This window comes from Carassius auratus, chromosome 12, assembly GCF_003368295.1.
Source record: "Carassius auratus strain Wakin chromosome 12, ASM336829v1, whole genome shotgun sequence".
Taxonomy (NCBI): Eukaryota; Metazoa; Chordata; class Actinopteri; order Cypriniformes; family Cyprinidae; genus Carassius; species Carassius auratus.
This window is the reverse complement of record NC_039254.1, coordinates 7,447,587-7,470,415: the sequence shown is the minus strand read 5'-3', so window position 1 is coordinate 7,470,415 and position 22,829 is coordinate 7,447,587. Positions and strand designations below refer to the sequence as shown.

Below are 22,829 nucleotides of genomic sequence, written 5' to 3'. Positions count from 1 at the left end.
ATGACAGAACACTTGAAAAGACGTCCCAGTTCCTTCACATCCTGCTGTGGAGGAAACAAACACTATTCTCCCGCGTTCAGAAGCTGGAGAAGTGGAAAGGTGACACCGCACAAACAGTGGCCCGTGCAGGGGTAGCAGAGCGTGACGCAGCGCTGCCTTTGTGTGTGAGATCTTAGAAACACAAATCCTCTGGGAAACACTGCACAGGGCAACATGACCGAGACCTCAAACACTCGGGTCATCTTTTTATGCTTTGTGTGTTCTTGAACTTACTTTGAGAAAACAGTCCAGTTGACACCAGAGTCTACAAATATAAGATCAGTGCACGGTTGAATGGGACTATGCACTCAATATAATTCTGTCCGAGTTAAAACACTTTTTATTCAGTTTGGTGTCACCAAGTGAAGTAATTCCAATAAATAAACAAGCACATTTATTCAATTAATTGAAAAAACAACTTGAGTTTAAAAAAGGGAAATGATTAACATACCATGTAAAGTAGGGCCCTATGATTAACACGATGCAGAACAATTAATAAAAATATAATGTATTGTGTATAACAGCATGTCAAGGAAAACTGGCTTATCTGGGTGAATAAATTAAAATCATTGATTTGATTACATTAAGAAAATTACATCAGCTAAAACTAGGGTCAGATACACACAGAGTCAAAGATCTTCACTACAACAACAGCATGCCAAAATAAAAGGCTGGTTGATTTAAGATATTCTTTACATTACATAAAATAATATTAACAATAATAATCATAACAGATAATTATCTTTTTTAAATATCATGAAATAATCACAAAGATGTAACTTTGTAAAATGTAACTGTAAACTTTTATACAGCACTTCGTTTGCACAGAAATGAAAGGAATTTGATTATCACCACTGATAACTGTATCACAAAACAGAATTCAGAAAAATCTGACTAAAAAAAAGTATAATAAATTATAGAATTGTTTAAATTTAATGAATTCAATTTATTAGATAATCATTTCCAATTATTAAAATTTAAGAAAAAAAAAAAAAAAAAAAAAAAAAACTTTAATTGAAAAACAATTCATGGGGGGTGAATTGAATTTGGCCCAAATAAAACTGATTTTATTGGGCCCTTATGCAATTAGGATTGTTGGCAAGTTCTCCGGTTGATTAACAAGCTAAAACGATTTTTCTTAACTTTAAACTGACCCCTCTTTAGCACTTCCACAAAATATATTAAAGATGCAGTTTCTCAGAAAGTTCTACTAAATCTACGATATAAAATAAATTAAACATTGAGGAAAGTTATAGCTGTTTCGATCTACTTCATGTTGTGACCTCACTCTAGATGGGGTCGTAACAATATTTAGGTTTGCACATCCTAATAAACAGATGCTTTGGAAGGGCACTGAAACAACTACTATAAAAAAACAGATGCAAGCGCAGGGGAAAAACTTGTAAATATGCACACAAACACTTCAGTCTTTCGCTCCTGATCTCATGGTTGCCACAACAGCACACTTTTAATAGTTTGCAAAAAAGGCTAAAGACCCCCTGCTTTCTTCCACAACCACTTAATCTCAGACGAGAGACGTCCTCGGAAAAAAACACAGGATGCTGGGGGTATATGTAACTACAACACTCATAAGTGGACAGTGACCTCAGGTCTGAGAGAAGAGTCTGTAAAAGGCAACAGTGCCATGTGGAGCACGCACATCAAGCTTCACTTCTCTGAACTGGGAGATAAACCTTGATAGCACTGGAACAATCACAAAGAGGGCTTTTAAGACTAAAGACACATATCGGTGTGAGCCTGATATGAGAAGAACCTCTAAAGCTCTAGAGGTAAAAAAAAATATATAAAAAAAAGTCTATGCGAATTGATGAATGTGGACCTTTTAAGCTAAAACTTTAATTTTTAGACGAATTATTTGAATAGGAGTAAATATGTTTTAAGTCAATCCGCAGGAACTGTAGTCAATGATGTGCTCGTAAGAGGAGTTTGTACCTGGATCGAGAGAGCCAGTGGCTGCTGTCCAGCCCATTACAGGTGGGATGGCGCCCACCACGGCACCCACCCAGGTGTTGGTGATGCTGAGGCGTTTCAGGGGAGTGTAGCAGCAGGTGTAGAGGAAGATGTTCAGGGCGCCCAGGAAGCCAGTCAGGGGATTTGCACCCAGGGTCAACAGGGTCACACCTGGGATCCCACACGCCAGAGCGAATGACACGGCATGCAGAGGACTGAGAGAAACACAGAACAACAAAAACATGATTCCTGTGTGCAGCTTAAATGGATCATACTTATAGGGTTACTGAGGCCATTGTGTCAAATACAGTCAATTCAATTTTTCAGAACCAAACAGACTTGTTTTAGAAAAATAGAATTTGATCGGATTTAAATTAGGCCTCCTTCTTGTTGAATATCTTGCTTTGCTTAAAAATATGGCAGATTACAAAGTAAAATGGCTATTGGACAGCACATCTAGTCGACTGTTAATGTTGATGTCAGCAAGTTTCAGGACAATTTTGGTTTCCTGAAGAGTACACTGAACTCTTATTTCAAAAGACAAAGAAATGGTTTTATTCTTAATTCTTTAAAACAAACCAGCATGCACTGGCCCAGAACACATACATAACGTTGGCTTACAAATCTGAAACCACCACCAAATGCGACAAACTTCATCAAACCAAGAAATTCTGTGCAACACATCCGAAAGAAAAGCAGGGATAAAGCGCATACATAACATTAGTTTCTGAGATAAGCTTTAGTGTGGTTTTTTGAGTCACATCAAAACAAAGGCTTGTGGGTCTCTGCTATAGATTAAACTCTCCTGGCCACAGACGCTATTCTCTGTGCTCCATTGGACAACCACTTCCTCTAAGGTTTATTAAAAGCAGTCAGTTGCAATCCTGCAGAGGCGTCTGGTTCAAATTCACAGCTAACTGCTCCATAAATTAGAGAGGATTGAGACGGAGACCAAAGCGGAGAGGAAAAGAGGGCACATTTTCCGCCCAACAGCAGGAGATTCCATTTTAATGTTCTTATCATTGTTATGGCTGTTTTATGTGGTGGAGGGGTTTAGAGTCTATATGAGTCCCATAAGTTAACGGGTGAGATGAGTTGTTAGAGGGATAAGGCTGAATAACTTTAGGAGCAAAGCCACTGGCATTTCCTTCACTACATGAATAAATGGGCTATTCTAATTTTCAAGTTTATTCATTACTGAATTTATCTAGGGTTACTAAGGTTTTGTTCATCTGATGGAGCATATAAAACAAGCACTCTGAGTTGATCATTCAGATCTATCTGACGTCATGGTCTCATGCGGCAGATTTTCCCAGGAATCCAAAAAAGAATCCCAAATGAAGCTAAAATCATGATGAGTCTTCGTGGGAAATAAATCGGTTACATGGAATAGTTTACTTACACTGACATTATCAAGATATTCCCATGTATATATGTCTTAATGTAAAATTGTACCACTACTATTAATAAGAACTTTCTTATTAAAAAAAAAAAATATATATATATATATATATATATATATATATATATATATATATATATATATATATATTAAGTATTGAATAAGTTTTAAGCATAAACCTCAGTTGGGTTGTATTTGTTGTATTTTCATTAGCTTCCTTTATTTACCAGAAAATAAATGGAATACCCAAAACAGCATTTCGGGAAAAATAAATAAATAAATGAATCAATTTTAAAATAAAATCAGTTAATTAGAGATAACTTGTTTATTAATAATAATTCATTAATAATAATAATAATAATAAGGCCCTAATTTTTTTTTTTTTATTAAACTTTTAATAAATTGCAGTTAAATTGTGTAAGTTTTATGATTTCTAGACATGCCTTTTGATTAATAAAACCTAATCATTAAAAAAGACTCTAGAAACAATACAATGGGGGGGTTGGGGGAATCCAGAAAAGTGTAAATGGAAAAATAAAAAGAATTTTAGATTGAAAAAATATATATATAATGGAATTTGGGGAAAACTAAATTTATTTCATAGGGTGTCTGTGCCTTCATTTTAAATAAATGCTTTTCTTTTCAATTTTCTATCAAATAATCCAAAAACATATTTCATTGTTTCCACAAAATATAAAAAAATATGGCATCAATATATTAAAATATTAAAATATATATTTTAAAATATATAAAAAAGATTTTAAATTGTAATTGTAAACCTTTTATAGTATTTTTTGTAATATTTCACCATAATTTCTACAGAAAAAATATATTTAAAAAATCTCACAAACCCCAAACTACACAAATTAAAAATGAAGAAGCCATTGGATAAATAAACATGAAGGAAGTACAAAAAAGAAGTACACCGCGATCTTGAGAAAGAAAGGTTTCACAGCTGAGAGATGCTCTCATGCTCATCTCTGTCTTCAGACTTACATCATAAGAATGTGATAGTCACACACACACACACAAACATCAAAGAGGACCGCGTCATCTCAAGTCTACATAATAGCATACTGACAGACACACAAATGCATGTTCAGGCATAAACAGGTTGCGCTAGGACACATCTAATGTGTGTAATGACATGTTTTGTTAGTTGACTCTACTGTTAGCATCTTGTGCATTTGTGTACGGGTCTAGAGTGTCTGCAACGGTGTCAGGTGAAGATATGTAGTTACGACACTGATGCATTCCTCCTGTCATTGACAGTCTGGATCAGCAATTTATCTGTTGGGAGTGACAGAACTGGAATGCATATGATAGCTGTTAAATCACATTCGTCTGCTTTCATATAAACACTGCTCTTTAATCCACCTGCACAGACCTCCTACAGCGCGGCTGAATTAGTGCCGTGCTACTGCAAGCTTAAAAAACACAGTAATTAAACCGCTCTGGGGGATGTTTCCAGAAGTCTGAAATACCGCTCGATTTATCTGCTCACCTCTTTATCTTTTGCTCCGAAACGGTTTTAGAAAACGTGCTGGGATTTAGGCTGTGAGGAATGTTGTGTGTTCGAAAGGGAGTTAATTGCACAGCCATACATTTTCCAAATGAAGATAACGTGTGACATGACAATGGCCAGCAAACATCGATCACACAAGAACAGCTTTAAAAAAAAAATAAATAAAAAAAAAATAAGTGTGCATGCATTCCCACTTGATTTCCTATATTCCCTTTCACTACTCAGACTGTCACTACCGTAAATAATTGCAGGGCAAAAAAAAAAAAAAAAAAAAAAAAAAAATTATATATATATATATATATATATATATATATATATATATATATATATATATATATATATATATATATATATATATATATTTTTTATAAAAATTTTAGTCAGGTCTTTTTTTCGCTCACTGTAGTTTATTGTTGCAGGTTAATAAATTTATTCAATATTTAAAAATACATAAATATACTAAGCAATTTATTTAGTGTTTCTGTAGCTCAATTGGTAGAGCATTTTGCTATCAAGCGCAAGGTTGGGGGTTCGATTCCCCGGGAAGTCGGTAAGTCACTTTGGATAAAAGTGTCTGCTAAAAGCATACATTTATTTACATTTATAAATTTATTGTGACTTAAAACAAACAATCTAATCTGCCTGTAAAATTACACAACTATTTTTGTTTCAATTTTGCTGACAAAGACTTTTTTTTTTTTAATTCAACAAATATTCGAAATTCAAAGCTTTTCAGTTTGATACTGAACTGTTGGCCGACTACTTTTCACAATTTAAAATAAAAGGACACTAGTGTGTAGAATAAGCAGGAATGGGTCAACATAGCTGACAGTGATTTTACGAAACGTACACGTTGCTCATGATGTCTTCGTTTGTGAATGTGTGTTTGATACACACAACAGGATAAGCCTGGGTGTTTGGTTTGGGCTGTTTGGATTACTGTGACTGCTTGAGTCATTTCTTAAACTCTCACGTCAACAGATCTGCCCCTTTTGTTGTTGGAAGGTGACCCTCGAGGGAGTGAGAGAGGGCAGGGGTCCCGTTCAGCTAAATTCCCTTAACACACCCAGTTAGCAAAAAGTAATGGCTGTCAAATGTGTGGTGGTGTTAGGTATGGTATTGCACTCAAACACCTATGAAAAGATGCCAGAGATGGATCCAGAATACTTCTTGACTGTTTAAATCATCTATTTTACACAGAGCTCTAGTGTGGGTGTTCCAGATTTCGTGCTATGGTGCTTATTTGGGTAATGTGGGATTGAGCCCAGTCTGCAACATTACTCATAGAGTGCTGATGATGCATTTTTGTGCTTAAAGGAGTAGTCCACTTCCAAAATGAAAATGTCCTGTTAATTTACTCACCCCCATATCATACAAGATCTTTCTTTCTTCAGTCATAAAGAAATTAAGTTATTTTTTTAGGAAAACATTTCAGGAATTTTCTCCATATGATGGACTTCTGTGGTGGCCAACGTCAGTGCAGCTTCGGACGGCTCTACATGATCCCAGCTGAGGAATCAGGGTCTAGTGAAAAGATTGGTCATTTTCTAAAAAAATTAAGAAAAATACAATTTATATATTTTTTTAACCACTAATGCTCACCTTGCAAAAGCTCTGTGATGAGCATGCATGTTTCCACGCATTGTGTAATCATGTTGGAAAAGCCACGCATGGTTAGTTTCAGTTCAGGGCATTTTATTGTTCAGTCAAACAGTCAGTCAGTTTATATGCCTATGTGATTATGTAATGTGTGAGGTCAAGCTAGTGCAAAATGACCTTTTGTACTTAAAAATTATATAAATTTTTATTTTTCTTAGGACGAAAATGACAGATCGTTTCGCTAGATAAGACCCTTATTCCTCAGCTGGGATCACATAGAACCCTTTGAAGCTGGATTAAAACTGCAATTTTGAAGTCCACTATATGGAGGAAAGTCCTGGAATGTTTTCCTCAAAAACCTCCATTTCATTTTGACTGAAGAGAGAAAGACATGAACATCTTGGATGACACGGGGTCCGTAAATAATCAGGAAATGTTCATTCTGGAAGTGAACTACTATAATTTTCATGACATCCAGGTTATGTGACTCTGGTGTAGCCTACATTTTGTTGACACTTATGGCAATTGTATTCAGGCTTCAAAATGTATTAATGCTGCACACACACAAGATTATCAATATTATAAAACATAAAAATCAAACTTTTGTTGGTCAAAGATTTTATGCCTTGCAAGAATTCAAAAGCTGGCGGGAAATCATTTTGGGTTTTTGTCATTGAAACATTGAAAGTCATTATATTCCTGCTCTTTTAACCCAATATGAAAAAAACTGCATGCTAGTCTAACAGCTTTGCATGCTAACACCCTTTCTTATAAGTCACAACTGTAAATGCCTTCACTTTAAAGCTTCTAAAGCTAAAACACAAATTACTCCACTTCACTACTAATCAACTAGTCTGTTGGCGGAAGAGCATCCTGACCCATCCTCTGTCAGAAGTGGAGTGAGATGGGAAGAACAGAGAGAGGCACACCTACACACACCTGGATCAGGTTACGCTGGACAGGTGCGTGAGCGGCTGGCCAGCACTACAGATATTAGACAATGGCATAAAGTTTCTGATACTGGCAGGCTCGGCTACACACAAACACCGGGCTACTTGAGAACAATGTAGAGAGTAAACGCTGTACATAATGAGGCTAAGGAAAACATTTTTATTCTGCAATGACTAATTTACACAGATCTAGGATGCGTTTCAAAACCAAGTGAGTTGTCTACCTAGACAACATTTTTAGACAAGTATACAAGATATGTTTTTTATGATATATAATAATATATACACATATATTTATGATATAAGTATGTGTGAATCTACATGAGATGCTCAAAAATGTAGTCTAGGTTAGATGCTGGCTAGGTTTTTAAACCGAGCCCAAGAGAGAGATACAGGTTTTGAAGGACCTTACCTGATTTGTCCTCGAACCAGAGGTCGGTTTTTGGTACGATTCATATTCGAGTCAAAGGGCACCTCAAAGTACTGTGGGGAGAAAAAAAAATATGAAAATGAATACACAAGGCACATTAATAACCCAAAAAAAAAAAATGGTAATTGTGCATATCCCTCTCTTTTCCAATCTAGAACCTTTCCAGTCTCAAATCAAATATTCTTTCAATCTAATAATAGACAGAACCCAATTGTTTGGTTATATTTTTCACATGAATATTTTGGTGTTATGGTGAAAGTTACTGTGGAATTATGAGAACACACACTTGATCATTTCTTTTTTAAATCAATCCAAACTCAGAATCACTTCAAATATATAAATTATGCAACACATCACAGTCCAATACAGAAGGCGAAAAGAAAAAAGTTGAATTAAAACATGATCTCACGTTTTTGAATCATAACACACTAAAGAATGAATCACAATATTACATTTTGACTCAAATATTCATAATATTGAATACATTTTGACTTAAGTATTACATAACATTACACTTTGTGAACTGTTATGCACATTTTCCAATGGTTATTTGATTAATAGAAAGTTAAAGAGCATTTATTTGAAATAGAAATCTCTTGACAAAATTGTCTTCACTGATCAAATTAAAGCATCCTTGCTAAATAAAAGTAATAATAAATTTTGTTTTTGAAGTATAGCAATTATACTACAAGTAATAGCACAGCTAATGATTGTTTTCACTTTTTTTCTTTGTAGCATGCAAAAAAACATCAAAGATGGACTCAGTTTCTCAGTTATTTGCTCTGAAACATCTGCTGAAGTTATCCAATAAATGCATGAAATTCAACCCCGTAAATGGATGGATATAAATGCATGTGTTAGAGACCGAAAGATAGGGGTTGCTTAGGTGCAACGGGGACGATTAAGGTAAAAAAAAAAAAAAGTTTTTGTGTTTTATGGCCTTCTGCTGGGGAGTCTGCACAAACCTCACCTCGGGGAATCTACAGTGTGAGACTAAAACACAAACACATGGGGCATTTAAAGCCAGGAACCGGTTATTCAGTCTGTGAGAGACAGCACATGCACCTAATGAAGGAAACAGATAGCTCACTTTTCAGCTGAAGAATTTCAGGATCCATTTCTCCTAAAATATGACCTCCATAAAATAACTAATAAACAGATAATCCATTTCTCTTTTCCTCTCTTAATTTACTGTCCGTTTGACATCGGCGCTTAAAAATGCTCTTGTGGTAGGTAATACATTTCACACAGACTACATTTATATTTTGCTAGATACCTCCGAGAACGGGACCATCCCACTGCGAAGGGGAACCGGGGGGGAATACACATTATCTGTGACGGTGCGTGTCTGTTTGGCCTTTCTAAGAGTCCCCTCGAGTTTAAAGGAGACGACCGCTAGTGCTATTTGCTAACAAATGATAACATCCATCAATTACATGATCCTTCCCAGCATGCTCTTTTACATAAGGATAAGGACAAAAAAAAAAAAATGAAGAAACATTTAGACTAATGCACAACAAATGGACAGGACAATAAAACATCTCAAGGAGGTTATAAAAAAAAAAAAAAACGCTCTGACAAACGTGTCTAAAAGCTGTCATGGGAGATTGATGCTTTTTCATTTAGTTTCAGCTATTTTTGGCAGCGTTTTCAAACTCGGACCAATGTCATCCGAAGTGATAAAGTAGCCTGATACAGTGCAGAGGAAGTTGAAGCCCAAAGTGTGTTGTATAAAGTTGAGTGGAGGGTCTGCTGAGTCTCAAATTTATTCTCTGGGCCATCAGTGTTATTGCACTCGAGATCCTGGACGGGGCAGGGCACAGATGTGGCCGGAGCTGAGGCCCCTGCAGTTTTTGGGCCGAGGTGTTAATTCTATTTCCTGGGTCAGGAAGCGCGTCAGAGGGTCACCGCGAAGAGAGAACCGGAGCGAATTTCTGGTGCTTGAATAGTCTCTGAAGTATTAGCCGGATGCTAACATGACCATTCCAGAGTGTATCTTGGCTACAACTGCACATTTTAGACCTGGGAGATTTCAAAAGCCTTGTTAACCTGCAAAAGGACAAAGTTTACATTAAAAGACTCCCAATAGTAAATATAAATATGGTCTTGGAGCAAGAATACGAATACGTAGACTGACAAAACTGTATTTTGCGCCACACTAAGAAAGTTTTGAGTGTTCTCATGATGGTTTTTTGTGCCTGTCTGAACCAGTTAGTTCTTGGGCATTGTCTTATTTCACAATTCATCTTTATACAGTTTTTTTCTCTCGTATATCATCTGGTCCATATCAACACCCCCAGACTCCTGACAATTCTTTTTCTGCGTTTATTGCTGGTGAAGATCGTGTTTGTAAAAACGGAAAGAATGTGAAAGCGTAAATGAACAAGAAGTGGGTGCATGAGATTACAGGCTGTCAAATCTGCATATCTAAAGTCCTGTATAATCAGATTCTTTGTTTCTTCTGTGAATCTGCGCTTATCAGAATGTGTTAACAATTCAACAATGAAAAGGCTCTATATTGTTATCATATTGAAGAGGGGAAAAAAGACAGTATGACTAGATCTTACTGACATAGAAAACTAGAAAAGCGCATAGACACTATATGCATGCACAAAAAAAATAAAAGTTAAAACAATTGGGGTTGGTAAGAAGTTGTGACATCTTTAAAAGAAGTCTCAAGGCTGCACTTGTATGTTAAAAATATATAGGAAAAACAGTAATTTTGTGAATAATTATTACAATTCAAAATAAAAACAAATTCTAGTTCAGTATGCTTTAAAATACAATTTACTCCTGTTATTGCAAAGCCGAATTTTCAGCCATTACACCAGTGTTCAGGGTCACATGATCATTAAAGAAAACATTCTAATATGCTGATTTGGTGCTCAAGAAACATTATTCTTATGTTGAAACCCGTTGAGCCACTTAATATGTTTTTAAATGAATAGAAACCATAAAAGGACACTTTCTTTTGCAACATTTTAAATGTCTTTTACTGTCACTTTTGATCAATTTAATGCATCCTTTATAAAAAATATTAAATAGCTTTAAAAAAATAAAACCCTACTGAAAAGTAATATACATATGGGTAAAAAACTAAATAAATGCAAATTAAAATAGTGCAAAACTAAGATTAAAGGTACAGTAGGACATCTTGGAAAATGCTAACTTTATCCTGATAGCGAAGGTCCCACCCTCCCTGCAATCGCCTTCCAACGCTACACCCCCTGAATGCATATACACTCACAGACCAGAACACCAGAGATAACATTACTACATCAGTGGTTCCCAATTCCTAAACTTAAACAGATTTCCCACTGCTCAGGGAGGAGGGAGCAATGAACACTGTGTAGGGATCACATCGATCGGAACACAGTTCATGCAAATAGCTCACTTCTAACAAGCTGGTTATCTGAATGGGGTGTGTTGAATAAGTGAAACATACAAAATATGCAGAGTGGGACTGGAATCGGGAACCGCTGGGCTACATCATGTGTCATTCACTGGTGAGAAAACTTTAAAAGTACTACAACACCAGGAAGGAAGACCGTGTTGTTTGTCTGCAATTCTAGCTCTGTCTGCACAGCATGCGTGAACGCGCTGATGGCGTTTTCTGTCTGGTCAACAGAGGTATGCAGTTTAAAATTAAAAGCTCAGACCTAGCGTTTTGATTGGACGTACATTTCTTGGTCCTACGCCTTCCACAGAATATATACATAGTATACATACATACATGTAAACACGTTTAACTTAACTTAATGATTGCTTAATGATTGCTATATGGATGTGAAGAGACTTTCAACCAGCATAACAAAAGTTTCTGAAGACAATCACCTATTGCACCTTTCAGTTAAAAAAAAAAAAAATATTAATAAATAATAAAAGTGTGTGAGTGATCATTTGCAGTGTCAGCATAGAGCAGACAGACGGCCAAGGAGAGCAACCAATCAATGATTCTTTGGACAAGAGGTCCATCAGAGAGGTCAAAGAAGTGGGTATCAGAAGCCAGCGAACTTCTGTCAAAAGAATGAAGTCTGAACCATTATTTCTGACTATGTGATCAGAGGCCTGAACATGACAGAGGCTGCTCGAATCTGAAAAAGCCTTCGAGCAACAGGACATTTATGTACAGTATAGACAGTATCAAAGAAACCCTTTCAGTGTTTTCATCTTGCACTGATTCATAAAATATCTTTCTTTTCTGCCGTCAACATAAAAGTATGTCCAAACCATTCACTAGTCAAAATATTGAGTCTTTGCTGCTAGCAAAGTTCCACTACATTTTGTGTGCGTATCAAGAAACCTCTAACTTTAATCCTCATTCCGTTCTTATCGACACCACAGAGTCTCAGTTTATTTATAAAATGCTAGATCAGCACAAGAGTGATACTGCTGAGTTCACTGTACTTGCAGTGACAGGGCTCTGGGTTCACTCACAGTGAAAATCACTGTGACTGCAGCAGCATGACGGGACAAAGTGACAGGCACAGCAAACAAACGCTGGCTGGACTATGAGACCATACTAACACTGATGAGAAACTAACTGTAACACTGACAGTGTTTACTGAAGATAAGTGCATCCGAGGGCAAATGCACTTACATAAACACGCAAACAAACACACAAAATTCAGGCTAAATATTCTCACGGAGAGAAACACACGTGCATGGAGTCTGTGTAAATAGACATTTACAACACAGCTGCAAGTATATGAGAAAGACATCGGCGTCGATCAGTAGAAATGGGTTAAAGCAAACACCACCTGCTCAAATACCTACTCAGAAACTTTTTTCTTCCACCTCTGCAAACAAAAAGCACAATCCAAATTTTCAATCAGCGCTGTGCACATTGTAAGTACATGCATTTTAGTGACAATTCCTCATGCTGTCAAAGTCCAGGTGCAGAACCAGAGTTCAGGAGTTGAAGAGGTATAATACTCCATCGATTTAACAAAATTACCTGCCAAATTTCTAAAGAACAGCAGCAGAAACTATCAGCTGCGAATCATCTCAAGCACTTATGAAAGACAAATTCCTCTTTAGTGACAGCGGCCGCTGAATCACTGCGGTTCAAGTTCAATCTGAGCTACGTGAGTTTTGCTGGAACCCTGCGCTGCAGACCTGCAGAAACGGTTTGCCAGATTGCTATGCTCACCATGTAGCAATTATATGAAAAAGCCTGCACTACGGTTATGCTTTAAAAGTGCACGACTGGATCACGCTCCACTGAATCACAATTATAAATGTATATATGAATGTGATGAATTATGAATGTATATACGAACATGTACTTCCCCATTTTGTGAAAATCAGTGAAGGAGAAAAAAGTTGGTTGGCAAATAAACAATCTCAATAAGAAAGTATTCTTCTGTACTGTGATTTGTGAATACAATTATTTGACAAGACAGCTGCACAGACTTAGTTGCATTTTACCTCACTTACATATCTGAAGAAACAATGTAAACTAATGAAACCTGCACACAGGCATGTTCATGATGCTCCGAAACCAAAAAAAAAAACTGACATAACCCGGTATGGTGCTGATAGATTGTGCATCCCCATTTTTGGAATAGTGTGCACTATAAATCATCAGAATAAGACAAATAGCATCTATTAATAAAGTAAATATGACCCGTAGTAATAAAAAAAATGACTTCAAATTTAGCCAACCAACCAAAAAAGTTGCTGGATGTACATATCCTGATTGAATGGAGTTCCATTTAGATTCAGATACTTCAGAGTCCATTTAGTCTAGGTTCATTCTGAGCACTATTTAATATCCCTTCTCCCTGCTATCTCCATACAAAGTTATGATGCAGGTCCTTCTGCCCCAGCCTGGTATCCAAGCTGTGATCATTTGGCCTCTCCAGCTTGGAGCAATGCAAGTATCCTGGCAGTAAGTCAGCTGGCACAGTGACAGGCTTGATTAATGGCCCGTGCAAAACCGTCCACATGCTAATCAGCCAATTACGAATGTTCTGCTCTACACCAACGCTGCCTCAGTGCAAATCAATGTATTTAGTTCTTTTGCCAGCGGGCACCAGAGAAGATAGTGAGGCTGGGAATTCTTAGGTTGCTGTCCTGAAGTAGTAAGGATAAAATAGCATATGGAAATCTGTGCATCATCAGTTTAACCAAACTAAGACTTACATTTTGGTCTTGTTAGCCAGACACACCCAGGAAAAGACAAAGGCGCCATGATCTTCCTCCTTTTTCCAAGGCATCTTGGTTTGGTTCCAGCACTACCATTTGCAGATGTTTTTGCAACGGTTGTTCCAGTTATTACGACAACATTAAAAGGTATTTCATGGCGTTGACATAAGATGGATGAGCGCTGTCTAGGTCGGCTGGGAGTTGAAGCCGGTGGTTTGAGAAGCCGAGAACCTCCTGTGGGAAAGACGAGCTAGTTCATCATCTTTGGCCCGATGTCAGTTCACATAACCTAGATCATCACTAAGGTAAGCCTGTTGTTTGCCATCGTGATCCCACACCACAGCGCCTCCTGTCCCTATATTTTCATTGAAAGAGTCCAAATAGCTGACAGTACTGGTTGCGGCGAAGTAAAACAACTGTGATGGATTGAAAGTTAAAGAGTTTCATTATTGGTCATCTATTTTGTGTTACAACAAAAACAACAAGACCTCCTCGAAAAAAAAAAAAAAATGAGGCAATTATAAGTTAATCAAGTCATTCACAAGCAAGCCAAAACAAGCCTTACTTCAAAAGATCTGGCACATATGGAACAATCAAAATAATAACCGGTATAAAAATTTTAGTGATTCGGTGATTTGAGCGGAGTTACACCATGTACTTCGGTCATGATGTTAAACGAAGGAACTTCTCTAAAGTAACAGCCATGCGTAGGCATGTTTATGAAAAGAGCGCTCTACTAAGAACCCTCATTAATCATGCCCCTGATTATCAAAGCTCATTTTAAGTCTCTGGCAAACGAAACAAAGACACATTTGAGTCACAATTATTTTAGCTGAGGACGTAAACATACTCAGTGTGCCAAAAGTCCTTGTTTCGCTTTGATAGGATGGGCTAGCCATAAGTCTGTTTTACCTGTGACACATTGGTTAAGATTAAATGTTGACATTCCCAGATTACTATTAAGCCCATGAACTGTTTGTGAAACGGGGTCATTTAGTATTAGCGTTTGCGAGGATGTCAAGTAAGCATGCGTTTATGCAAGAACGCATGAGTGTGTGTTTAGATTATATCTGGGAGCCTCCAGCTGTGTGTGACAGCACAAGCCTCATGAGAAAAGCAGCCTTGTGCAAAGGTCTGTCCCTTAAATGCTCATGTACATGCTCAAGTGTTTACATACAGACCTACAGTTTATATCTTCCCTGAGGTTGAACTCCATTCTCTACCAACCCAATTCCCTTGTGTTGAATTGGTCGCCATCAACATCTTGTGGTGAAAATGCACTTTTCTTCCAAACATTTTTGCCAACGGATGTCTACGTTTACTTCCCGAGAGGCTGGCTCACATCAAATGGACACGGTTTGCTTGAACTTTTAACATTCCACCTCAAAAATAAGTGGACAAAGATGTGACATAAGACTAAACATTCATCATTAAGCCACCTCACAAATGGAGATCTTTAAGAAGTTGTTTTCTTATCAAAACTTTCATGTCAGCACCCTCTCCATCTACATGATCCATGAAGCAAGCATGTCAGATTTTGAGCAGAAGTGTTTTTTGTGTGAAAAATATTCAGGCATAACATGCAAAGCTTAAACACATTCCTAGTGCTATTTCACCTATAGAAACCCTTTTAATGTCTAATCTGCCAGTTCTTCTTTTTTTTATTCTTTATCAGAAGTTTACGGTAAGCGCTTAGACATGTCTAGACATGGGTCAGAAGATCTATTTTTTCTTTTTTGTGAAACCACAGGCTGCCGTTAACACCAAGACCCCAAACGGTGCTTGCATTCCATAATTAGGACTCCTTTTCACATCTCTTCACTGCCTGCAAGCTGTGGGTAGGACACCAGGAAGGGTAGATGAAGGATTGAGTTGACAAGCAAGAAGTTCTATTGATTAGATCGGAAATAGAATTTTAAAATTCTAAAAGAAGGAAGAAATAAAGGTATCCAATGAGGATGTGCAGAAAATAAAACTATGGTAAAAACCAACAAGTGTCTGATATTAAAATTCTGTACTAATTAGTCTAAACACCAATAAAAAAAATAAAAAATAATAAAAACAAAAGGTTTTAAATTCTAAAAGTATTTTTATTTTGGACACACCTTCTCATTCAAAGAGTTTTTTTTATTTTCATGACTATGAAAATTGTAGAGTCACACTGAAGGCATCAAGGGCTATTTGACCAAGAAGGAGAGTGATGGGGTGCTGCGCCAGATGACCTGGCCTCCACAGTCACCGGACCTGAACCCAATCGAGATGGTTTAGGAGTGAGCTGGACGGCAGACAGAAGGCAAAAGGGCCGACAAGTGCTAAGCATCTCTCGGGGAACTCCTTCAAGACTGTTGGAAGACCATTTCAGGTGACTACATCTTGAAGCTCATCAAGAGAATGCCAAGAGTGTGCAAAGCAGTCATCAAAGTAAAAGGTGGCTACTTTGGCATTTTGTGTTATGTATATAATTCCATATATAATTCCACATGTGTTAATTAATGTGTTAATTCATAGTTGAATTGATGCCTTCAGGGTGAATCTACAATTTTCATAGTCATGAAAATAAACAAAACTCTTTGAATGAGAAGGTGTGTCCAAACTTTTGGTCTGTACTGTATAAATACACACACACACACTTAAATTAGCAATGCTAAACTTGCATGATTTTTCGTAGTTTAACGCATTTAGAATATTTAATGCAGGGGCTGAGCTAAGGTTGGCCACCCCACTCACAACTAATGTTTCAGTTTAATTTTCTCTCGAAAAGAAGTGTCACAGAACGTCTTTACGACCACATCAAACTGGAAACTTTGCTGACAGGTGCTCCAACTTCACTTCAGAGCCAGGCGCTAGTAGTGCATGCGCTTTCATTATATGCCCAAAGACACCGGCGTGCACTATACCCTGTATCTTTTCATATCAAAGCGGAAATAAACTATGTGCATGCAATGTTGTGGAAAAGAGAGTTGAGAGAAAATATGATGCGTGTCAGATCTGCATCATGTTCAGCAGCAGTAGTTCTTAAAGAAATAGCAGCCAAAAACCTAGCTGCTGTGACGTCTTGTTATATCGGAGAAAGAAAGAAAAAAAAAGAGGAAATCAAAAACTTTTATAGCTTTAAGGATTCATTCATATTTAATTTAGAATTTAGAGTTTGATAGATTAAAATGGCATCAACCCAATTATTAGGCGGGATTAATCGCGTTCAATTTCAGAAAATAAAGTGATAAGTTTTTTTTTTTTTTTTTTATCAATTGACAGCACTAAAATGAACTTTCCAAATTATAAAAACTATCCAAGATACTCAGTACATTGAATTTAAGGTTTACACTATGATTTGCAGGGATAGTTTGACAGCTGAGCCATTCCAATCTCACTTAATGCATGTAGACATGGAAAGACGACAAGAACACATTGAAGACCAAATAATGAGAAAAGAACATATGTATTCTGTCAAAACTGGTCTGCACAAAAGTAAATATCCAAGAAACTGGAGGTCTAAGCATTGGAAGATTGTCTGAAGGGCTCTAGCTTAACATACTTGGATTTGATCACCATCCTCTCCAGCATTAAAGTTGGTAATTACAAAGCAGACACTAATTGTGGTTTTTCAAACCCATATAACAGGGTGCCGAGCAGCAGCATCCATGGAAACCAAGCCTGTTATTAGCCCGAAGGCTTCTGACAGATGGGGTATGGATTGAGTTAAAGATGCAAGTCTTGTTTTAATAGGGGCCTTACATTAACCCCTTTATAAAAAAAAATAAAAAAGGGGAGCTCATCTCTTCTGACCAATTCCGAAACCATCAAGGAGCCACTGGAGAAGAGTTTGAATTATTCATGCCTGAAGAACAGTGCCATCCAAGCTAACAGATGGAAGCAGGATGGTGTTGAAGAGCTTGACTACGTGCAAAGAATTTCTGTCAACCTCTGTCCACTCTTGCTTCATGCCTTCGGCCCCCGAGACCCTTTCGCTCTTCTTCTTGTCCCCTAGTCAGGCTTGTCGAAAGCAATGTCAGGCTGTTAGCTCTGCTGTCAGGTCCTCTGAGTAAGTCGTCAACCATCTGTCGCCATTAAAAAAAGCAAAATGCTTCCTGTCAGAGTCAAAGCAGATTAGCGAGGACGACAGAATGATGCTTCGCTATGGAACGATGAAAGGCAACGAAACCAGCTATAGGACAGTGTACAGTACGAATAGCAATAGTCAGTTGGTGTTTGATAGAAAAACAGCTGCCAGAAGCTTCGTGGCATCATGTACAGCAACAATGGATTCAAATCGGATATGCTCAACACTCCCACACGTTCTGAGGTTAGCCACCTTTGACGCAAATTTTGGGACTCAATTGATAGGTTTAGTGGTTAAGCGACAGGAATTCATGCTCCATAAACCTCTAAAGCTCAACCACACACAGGATATGGCCAATCAGCAAATCATAAGCAGAACAGGCATCATAATCACACAGAGTCAGGCCCCAAAAGAGACCTCTTCCGATGGTTAGCCAGTCGATGCACCCTAGAAATCTGATTTATTTCTTGATTCCAGTCTTGTAGCACTTGCATTTCCTGTAATCTGATGTAATGACGTGATATTCATCAAACAGGCTTTTTTCTAAGTGCACCCATGCCATGAAATCAATGAGGAACATGTTGAAGAAATGCCAGTGGGAAGATTCAGGAGATGTAAAGAAAAAAAGAACAGCACGGCCGATCCCCTAGATGGATGGAGAAACAGAAATCGCTTTCATCACCTGCCTGTAATGAGAGCAGTGTCCTGAAACTAACGGCAGCTGGCTGTTTAGTGCTTTTTGTGTTCCCTGGATTAAGTGAAACAACAGATAAAAGACAGAAAACCCTTCAAAACGAGCAAATAAAAGAAATGGCTCGACACTCTAAAGCCTCTCGGCATTGTAAAGAAGAAAGAGGTGGAAGGATTTCAAAGAATTGAACTCAAAGAAACAGTTGCCAAATGAATTCATAGATGTAAAACATGAAAAAGAAAAATATGGTAAAAAGATGTTAAGTTCATAAGTGCCATAAATCTGAATAAGAGGCAAAAAGATGATAAATACAAGAACACTGCTTTAACTTCGAATGAAAAACAGGACACTGAAAATGCAACTGCCAATGTATCACACTAAAGTGGGTGAATACATCTGCATTTGACAGGGAACTGGAAAAACCTCCACCAAACTCTGTAAATTAAAGTCGACCCTGCTCACTGTCATTCTTTAATCAAGAAGCTTCATGAAGACATGTATGCAAAGATCACAGGAAGGAATTAGCACATGCACAAGTTAGCTAAGAGCTGAAAAATAAAGCAGGAGGTGAGAACATATTCCTTTCAAATTTCTAGATAATAGAACAGTCAAGTTATATGCACAGCCCACAAAGAACCGATCTGAATTTGATAATAAAAGGGAAAAAAAGGCTGTCTGAAATCACAAAGTATCACCACAAATTCGGGCCCACAGGTGAGTCATGCGCTAAAAACACAGTCTACCAATGGCTTCTTCCGCTTAAAAAAAATAAAATAAAAATCACTACCACACCTTTTAAACCACTTACACAGACAGTAATCAACAATTATACCACTCAAGTCAGTCAACAAATCACCTGCACAAAAACCAAAGTGAGCTTTAAGATCGGATGTCAAGCTGATGAGGTAGACAGATTCATACAGGTGGTTTTTGATCAGTTCAAACCCTAAGAATGCGCATTTGCAAACTCTTAAAATAGGTTAAATATATTCACAGGATTAAAAGAATGCTGGATAATTCAATGGTTTGGCACCGAAGAGAGAAAAAGAAAAAAAAAGATGATTAGAAGGAACAGCTACTCCTTTATGTTCAGAGCAACTATTAGTTAAAAAGCTTGCTTTTGTAAAAACATGCAAAATAACAAACCAGCAACTTAAATTGACAACAAAGTGTGCAATTATTACTAAACGCAAGTTGAGTGCCACCTTGGACTTCAAGAACAGAACCATTTTAAATAGCTCATCACAAAACCGCTCTACAAAGTAAGTTTTGCTAATGGAGCAAGGTGCAATCTCAACAATTTAACTGAAGATTCCTAAGCGTACTTATGATTTTGTGGCATAGGTAACAAACTCTTGAGTTAAAATTAGCATTCAACACAAGCTTGTGAGTTCGGTGCTAACAAGGCTGCTTTTGTTAATTAGTTACTCATCTCAGTACTAAACAAAGTGTTCCTATTGCTGTTGGCTGATACCTTCATTCAAAACAAAGAAAAGTAGACTTAGTAAACACCTAGTTTTAAGCAGCTAACATTGGATAACTCCTTTGAAATGGGTAGAAATTTATAAATTGATCTCTCACACCACTACTCAACACTAGCATACTGAAATCATCTAAATACTCCTGTGAGGTAAACAAGAAAAGGGATGCTAAGATAACGCATTATTTCTCAAATGACAGACGTCACTAGCCTTAATTTCAATTTCCTCCTATTTTTCGCTGCCCACTATTACATTCAATTACAGTGTTGTTTAGGTGCTCGGACCAGCATACGGGCTACAAATGAAATGTCTCATTTTTTAAATCATTTCGTTCTAAGAAAGAACATTGGGACCAAATGGAAATCACTAAAATAGCACAGTCTGGAAAAGTCAACAATAATTGGCGAAAGTCAGAGCCAGTCTGCAGATTTTGGGCTGTCTTGAGTCGATGTATTTCAGCATCAGAATTCCACCAAGAGCATATCAAAAATGTTTGTGTATGTTGCATTAAGAACAGCTTCAAAGTCTGATAAAATGCAATCCTCAGTTGTTTAATGCATGATACAGAGTTTTTCTCTGTAGCCATTTCCAAAGTCAGCAAGCGTATGATTCCTACACTTTTACAAATCTGTTTGGAAGTGGTGAAGTTTAATCCAGCCTTGAAATGTTATTACGACATACAGGATTCATGAACTTTAACCTCAAAAGTGCATAACACAAAATTCTAATTGATCTAAGATGGCCAAAGCTCTCCTTAGTATGAATTGCATGATCCTAATGGACAGAATTTCCCAAGGAATCAGATCTGCCTCTGCATTTGTGGTATTCCTAGTCAGCAGAGACTGCCTTAACATGGGAGTTTCCCCACCAATTTACTAAAAATCCACTGAATGCTGATTAATTGGTCAACAAAGACCATGCAATAGCAGCAGCACCATGTCTAGACCTGTAACCTCTGCTAACATGAACCACATGCCAAACTCTTCTCTTGTGTTGATGTGTACTCTCCGCAGAGGATTGTGGTAAATAAAAGGATGATAAAGTGATGAGAGCGGGGTGAGACATCTTGCATGCAAGGGTGCCAGCGCTTTGTGAAAACCCCTTTGATCAAACGTGCAGACGATGTACGGCTGCACCTGAAGGAGTGAATCCACTGGGGAAGGTTTGTTGTCTTTCCCTTGTCAAGATCCCGTCTGGTTTTGACTCTACCTGTGTGGCTGGTGACATGTGAAGCCAATGAAGCCTCACAGACATGCAAACAAGTCGCACATGGGTGAATGCCTAAACCACAAACACAAGGACCACGAGAAAAGACAAACCACAATAGCACCAGCGGACCCACACATGCTTGAAAGTCTGAATAAATATAAGGTAGCCCAAGGCTGACCAAAAGCACCACAAATTGTCCATTGCTCAAGACAACAAAACCCACTATGACTAGCACTTCATCAGAATGCAAGACTAACCCTGTATAAATGTAACATGCCTGAAGGTGAAAGGCAATAGTTATTGCACAATACAAGCCAAAAGAAAAAATGTAGAGGATTGTTTTATGGCTTAACCACGACTTTTGACTTAAAAGGTCAAGGGATATCAATACTGACACTGGTAGAGCAGATTACCCTGTCCCAGAGAATAACTGTGCTATACTAAAGACCTCACCAAAATCATATCACTGTGACAGGACATTAATTTGGCATCTGCGAAAACTTTGAGCAACCCCACTTTCAACAAGCCACCATAAACACACCGCAGTACACGACATGCAATGTTGATATTGCCAAGGGCGTGATCCGTAACATTATGTGTTATTTTATTCACATGCTTCCTGGCGAGAGAAAAATTATTCTTGAAAAAAAAAAGGTACCGGTACTGACTTGTAATATTGGAAATATCATGAAAATGAGCATCGGCCTTTTGGAGAGAACTGTAATATCGATACACCCTAATGAGTGTTTCTTCAGAGAATAAAAGACATGCAAAGGTAAAAAATGATGCGCAACCTTCATAATCTTCATCAAATTGCAGTAGACTATCCCTAATATGCTTCTCTAATTTCAATATGCAAAAGAAAATGAAACCCAACCTCACTAGTGAACAAATTACGGTATTAAATTTCCTGTGACTAAACCATGTTTTGGGGTTGACATTTACTAGAACAATACCACAGCTCAAGCACATGTGTTCGTATAGAGCCTGAAGCATAATATCCTCCCATAGTGAAGGGTTTGACATAGATTGACACCCTGCGGATCGCCGAGACCGGGGAAAATTAACTATTAAACGCCAGCCTCTGTTTAAATATTCATTCTTATCCTGAACACCGTGAAATAGGCCATTGAACAGCCTGTGTGCCACCGTGCCATCTGATCAGAGATCGCCCACTGATTAAGAGTCTGTCTTTTCACGCCACCCTCCCCGACGGATTCAAAGCTTACGGCAGAAATGAAAGCCGAGGTGACTCATCCCTATTGTTAAGGAAGGAGTGTTAAACAGGCTCTCAATTTAAGCATCTATTAAATGCAAGGATC

General features: G+C 37.6%; 1 protein-coding gene across 1 annotated transcript in view; it reads right to left on the bottom strand.

Annotated features, from left to right (window-relative positions):
• Window positions 1-22,829, bottom strand: part of LOC113111667 (protoheme IX farnesyltransferase, mitochondrial-like) — a 35,572-nt gene that overhangs the window by 1,407 nt on the left and 11,336 nt on the right. Inside the window, exons 5-6 of the mRNA XM_026276639.1 lie at window positions 7,899-7,969; window positions 1,993-2,225 (exon numbers count right to left, since the gene is read on the bottom strand). Coding sequence (XP_026132424.1) covers window positions 1,993-2,225; window positions 7,899-7,969 — 304 coding nt within the window. The remainder of the gene's footprint in view (window positions 1-1,992; window positions 2,226-7,898; window positions 7,970-22,829) is intronic.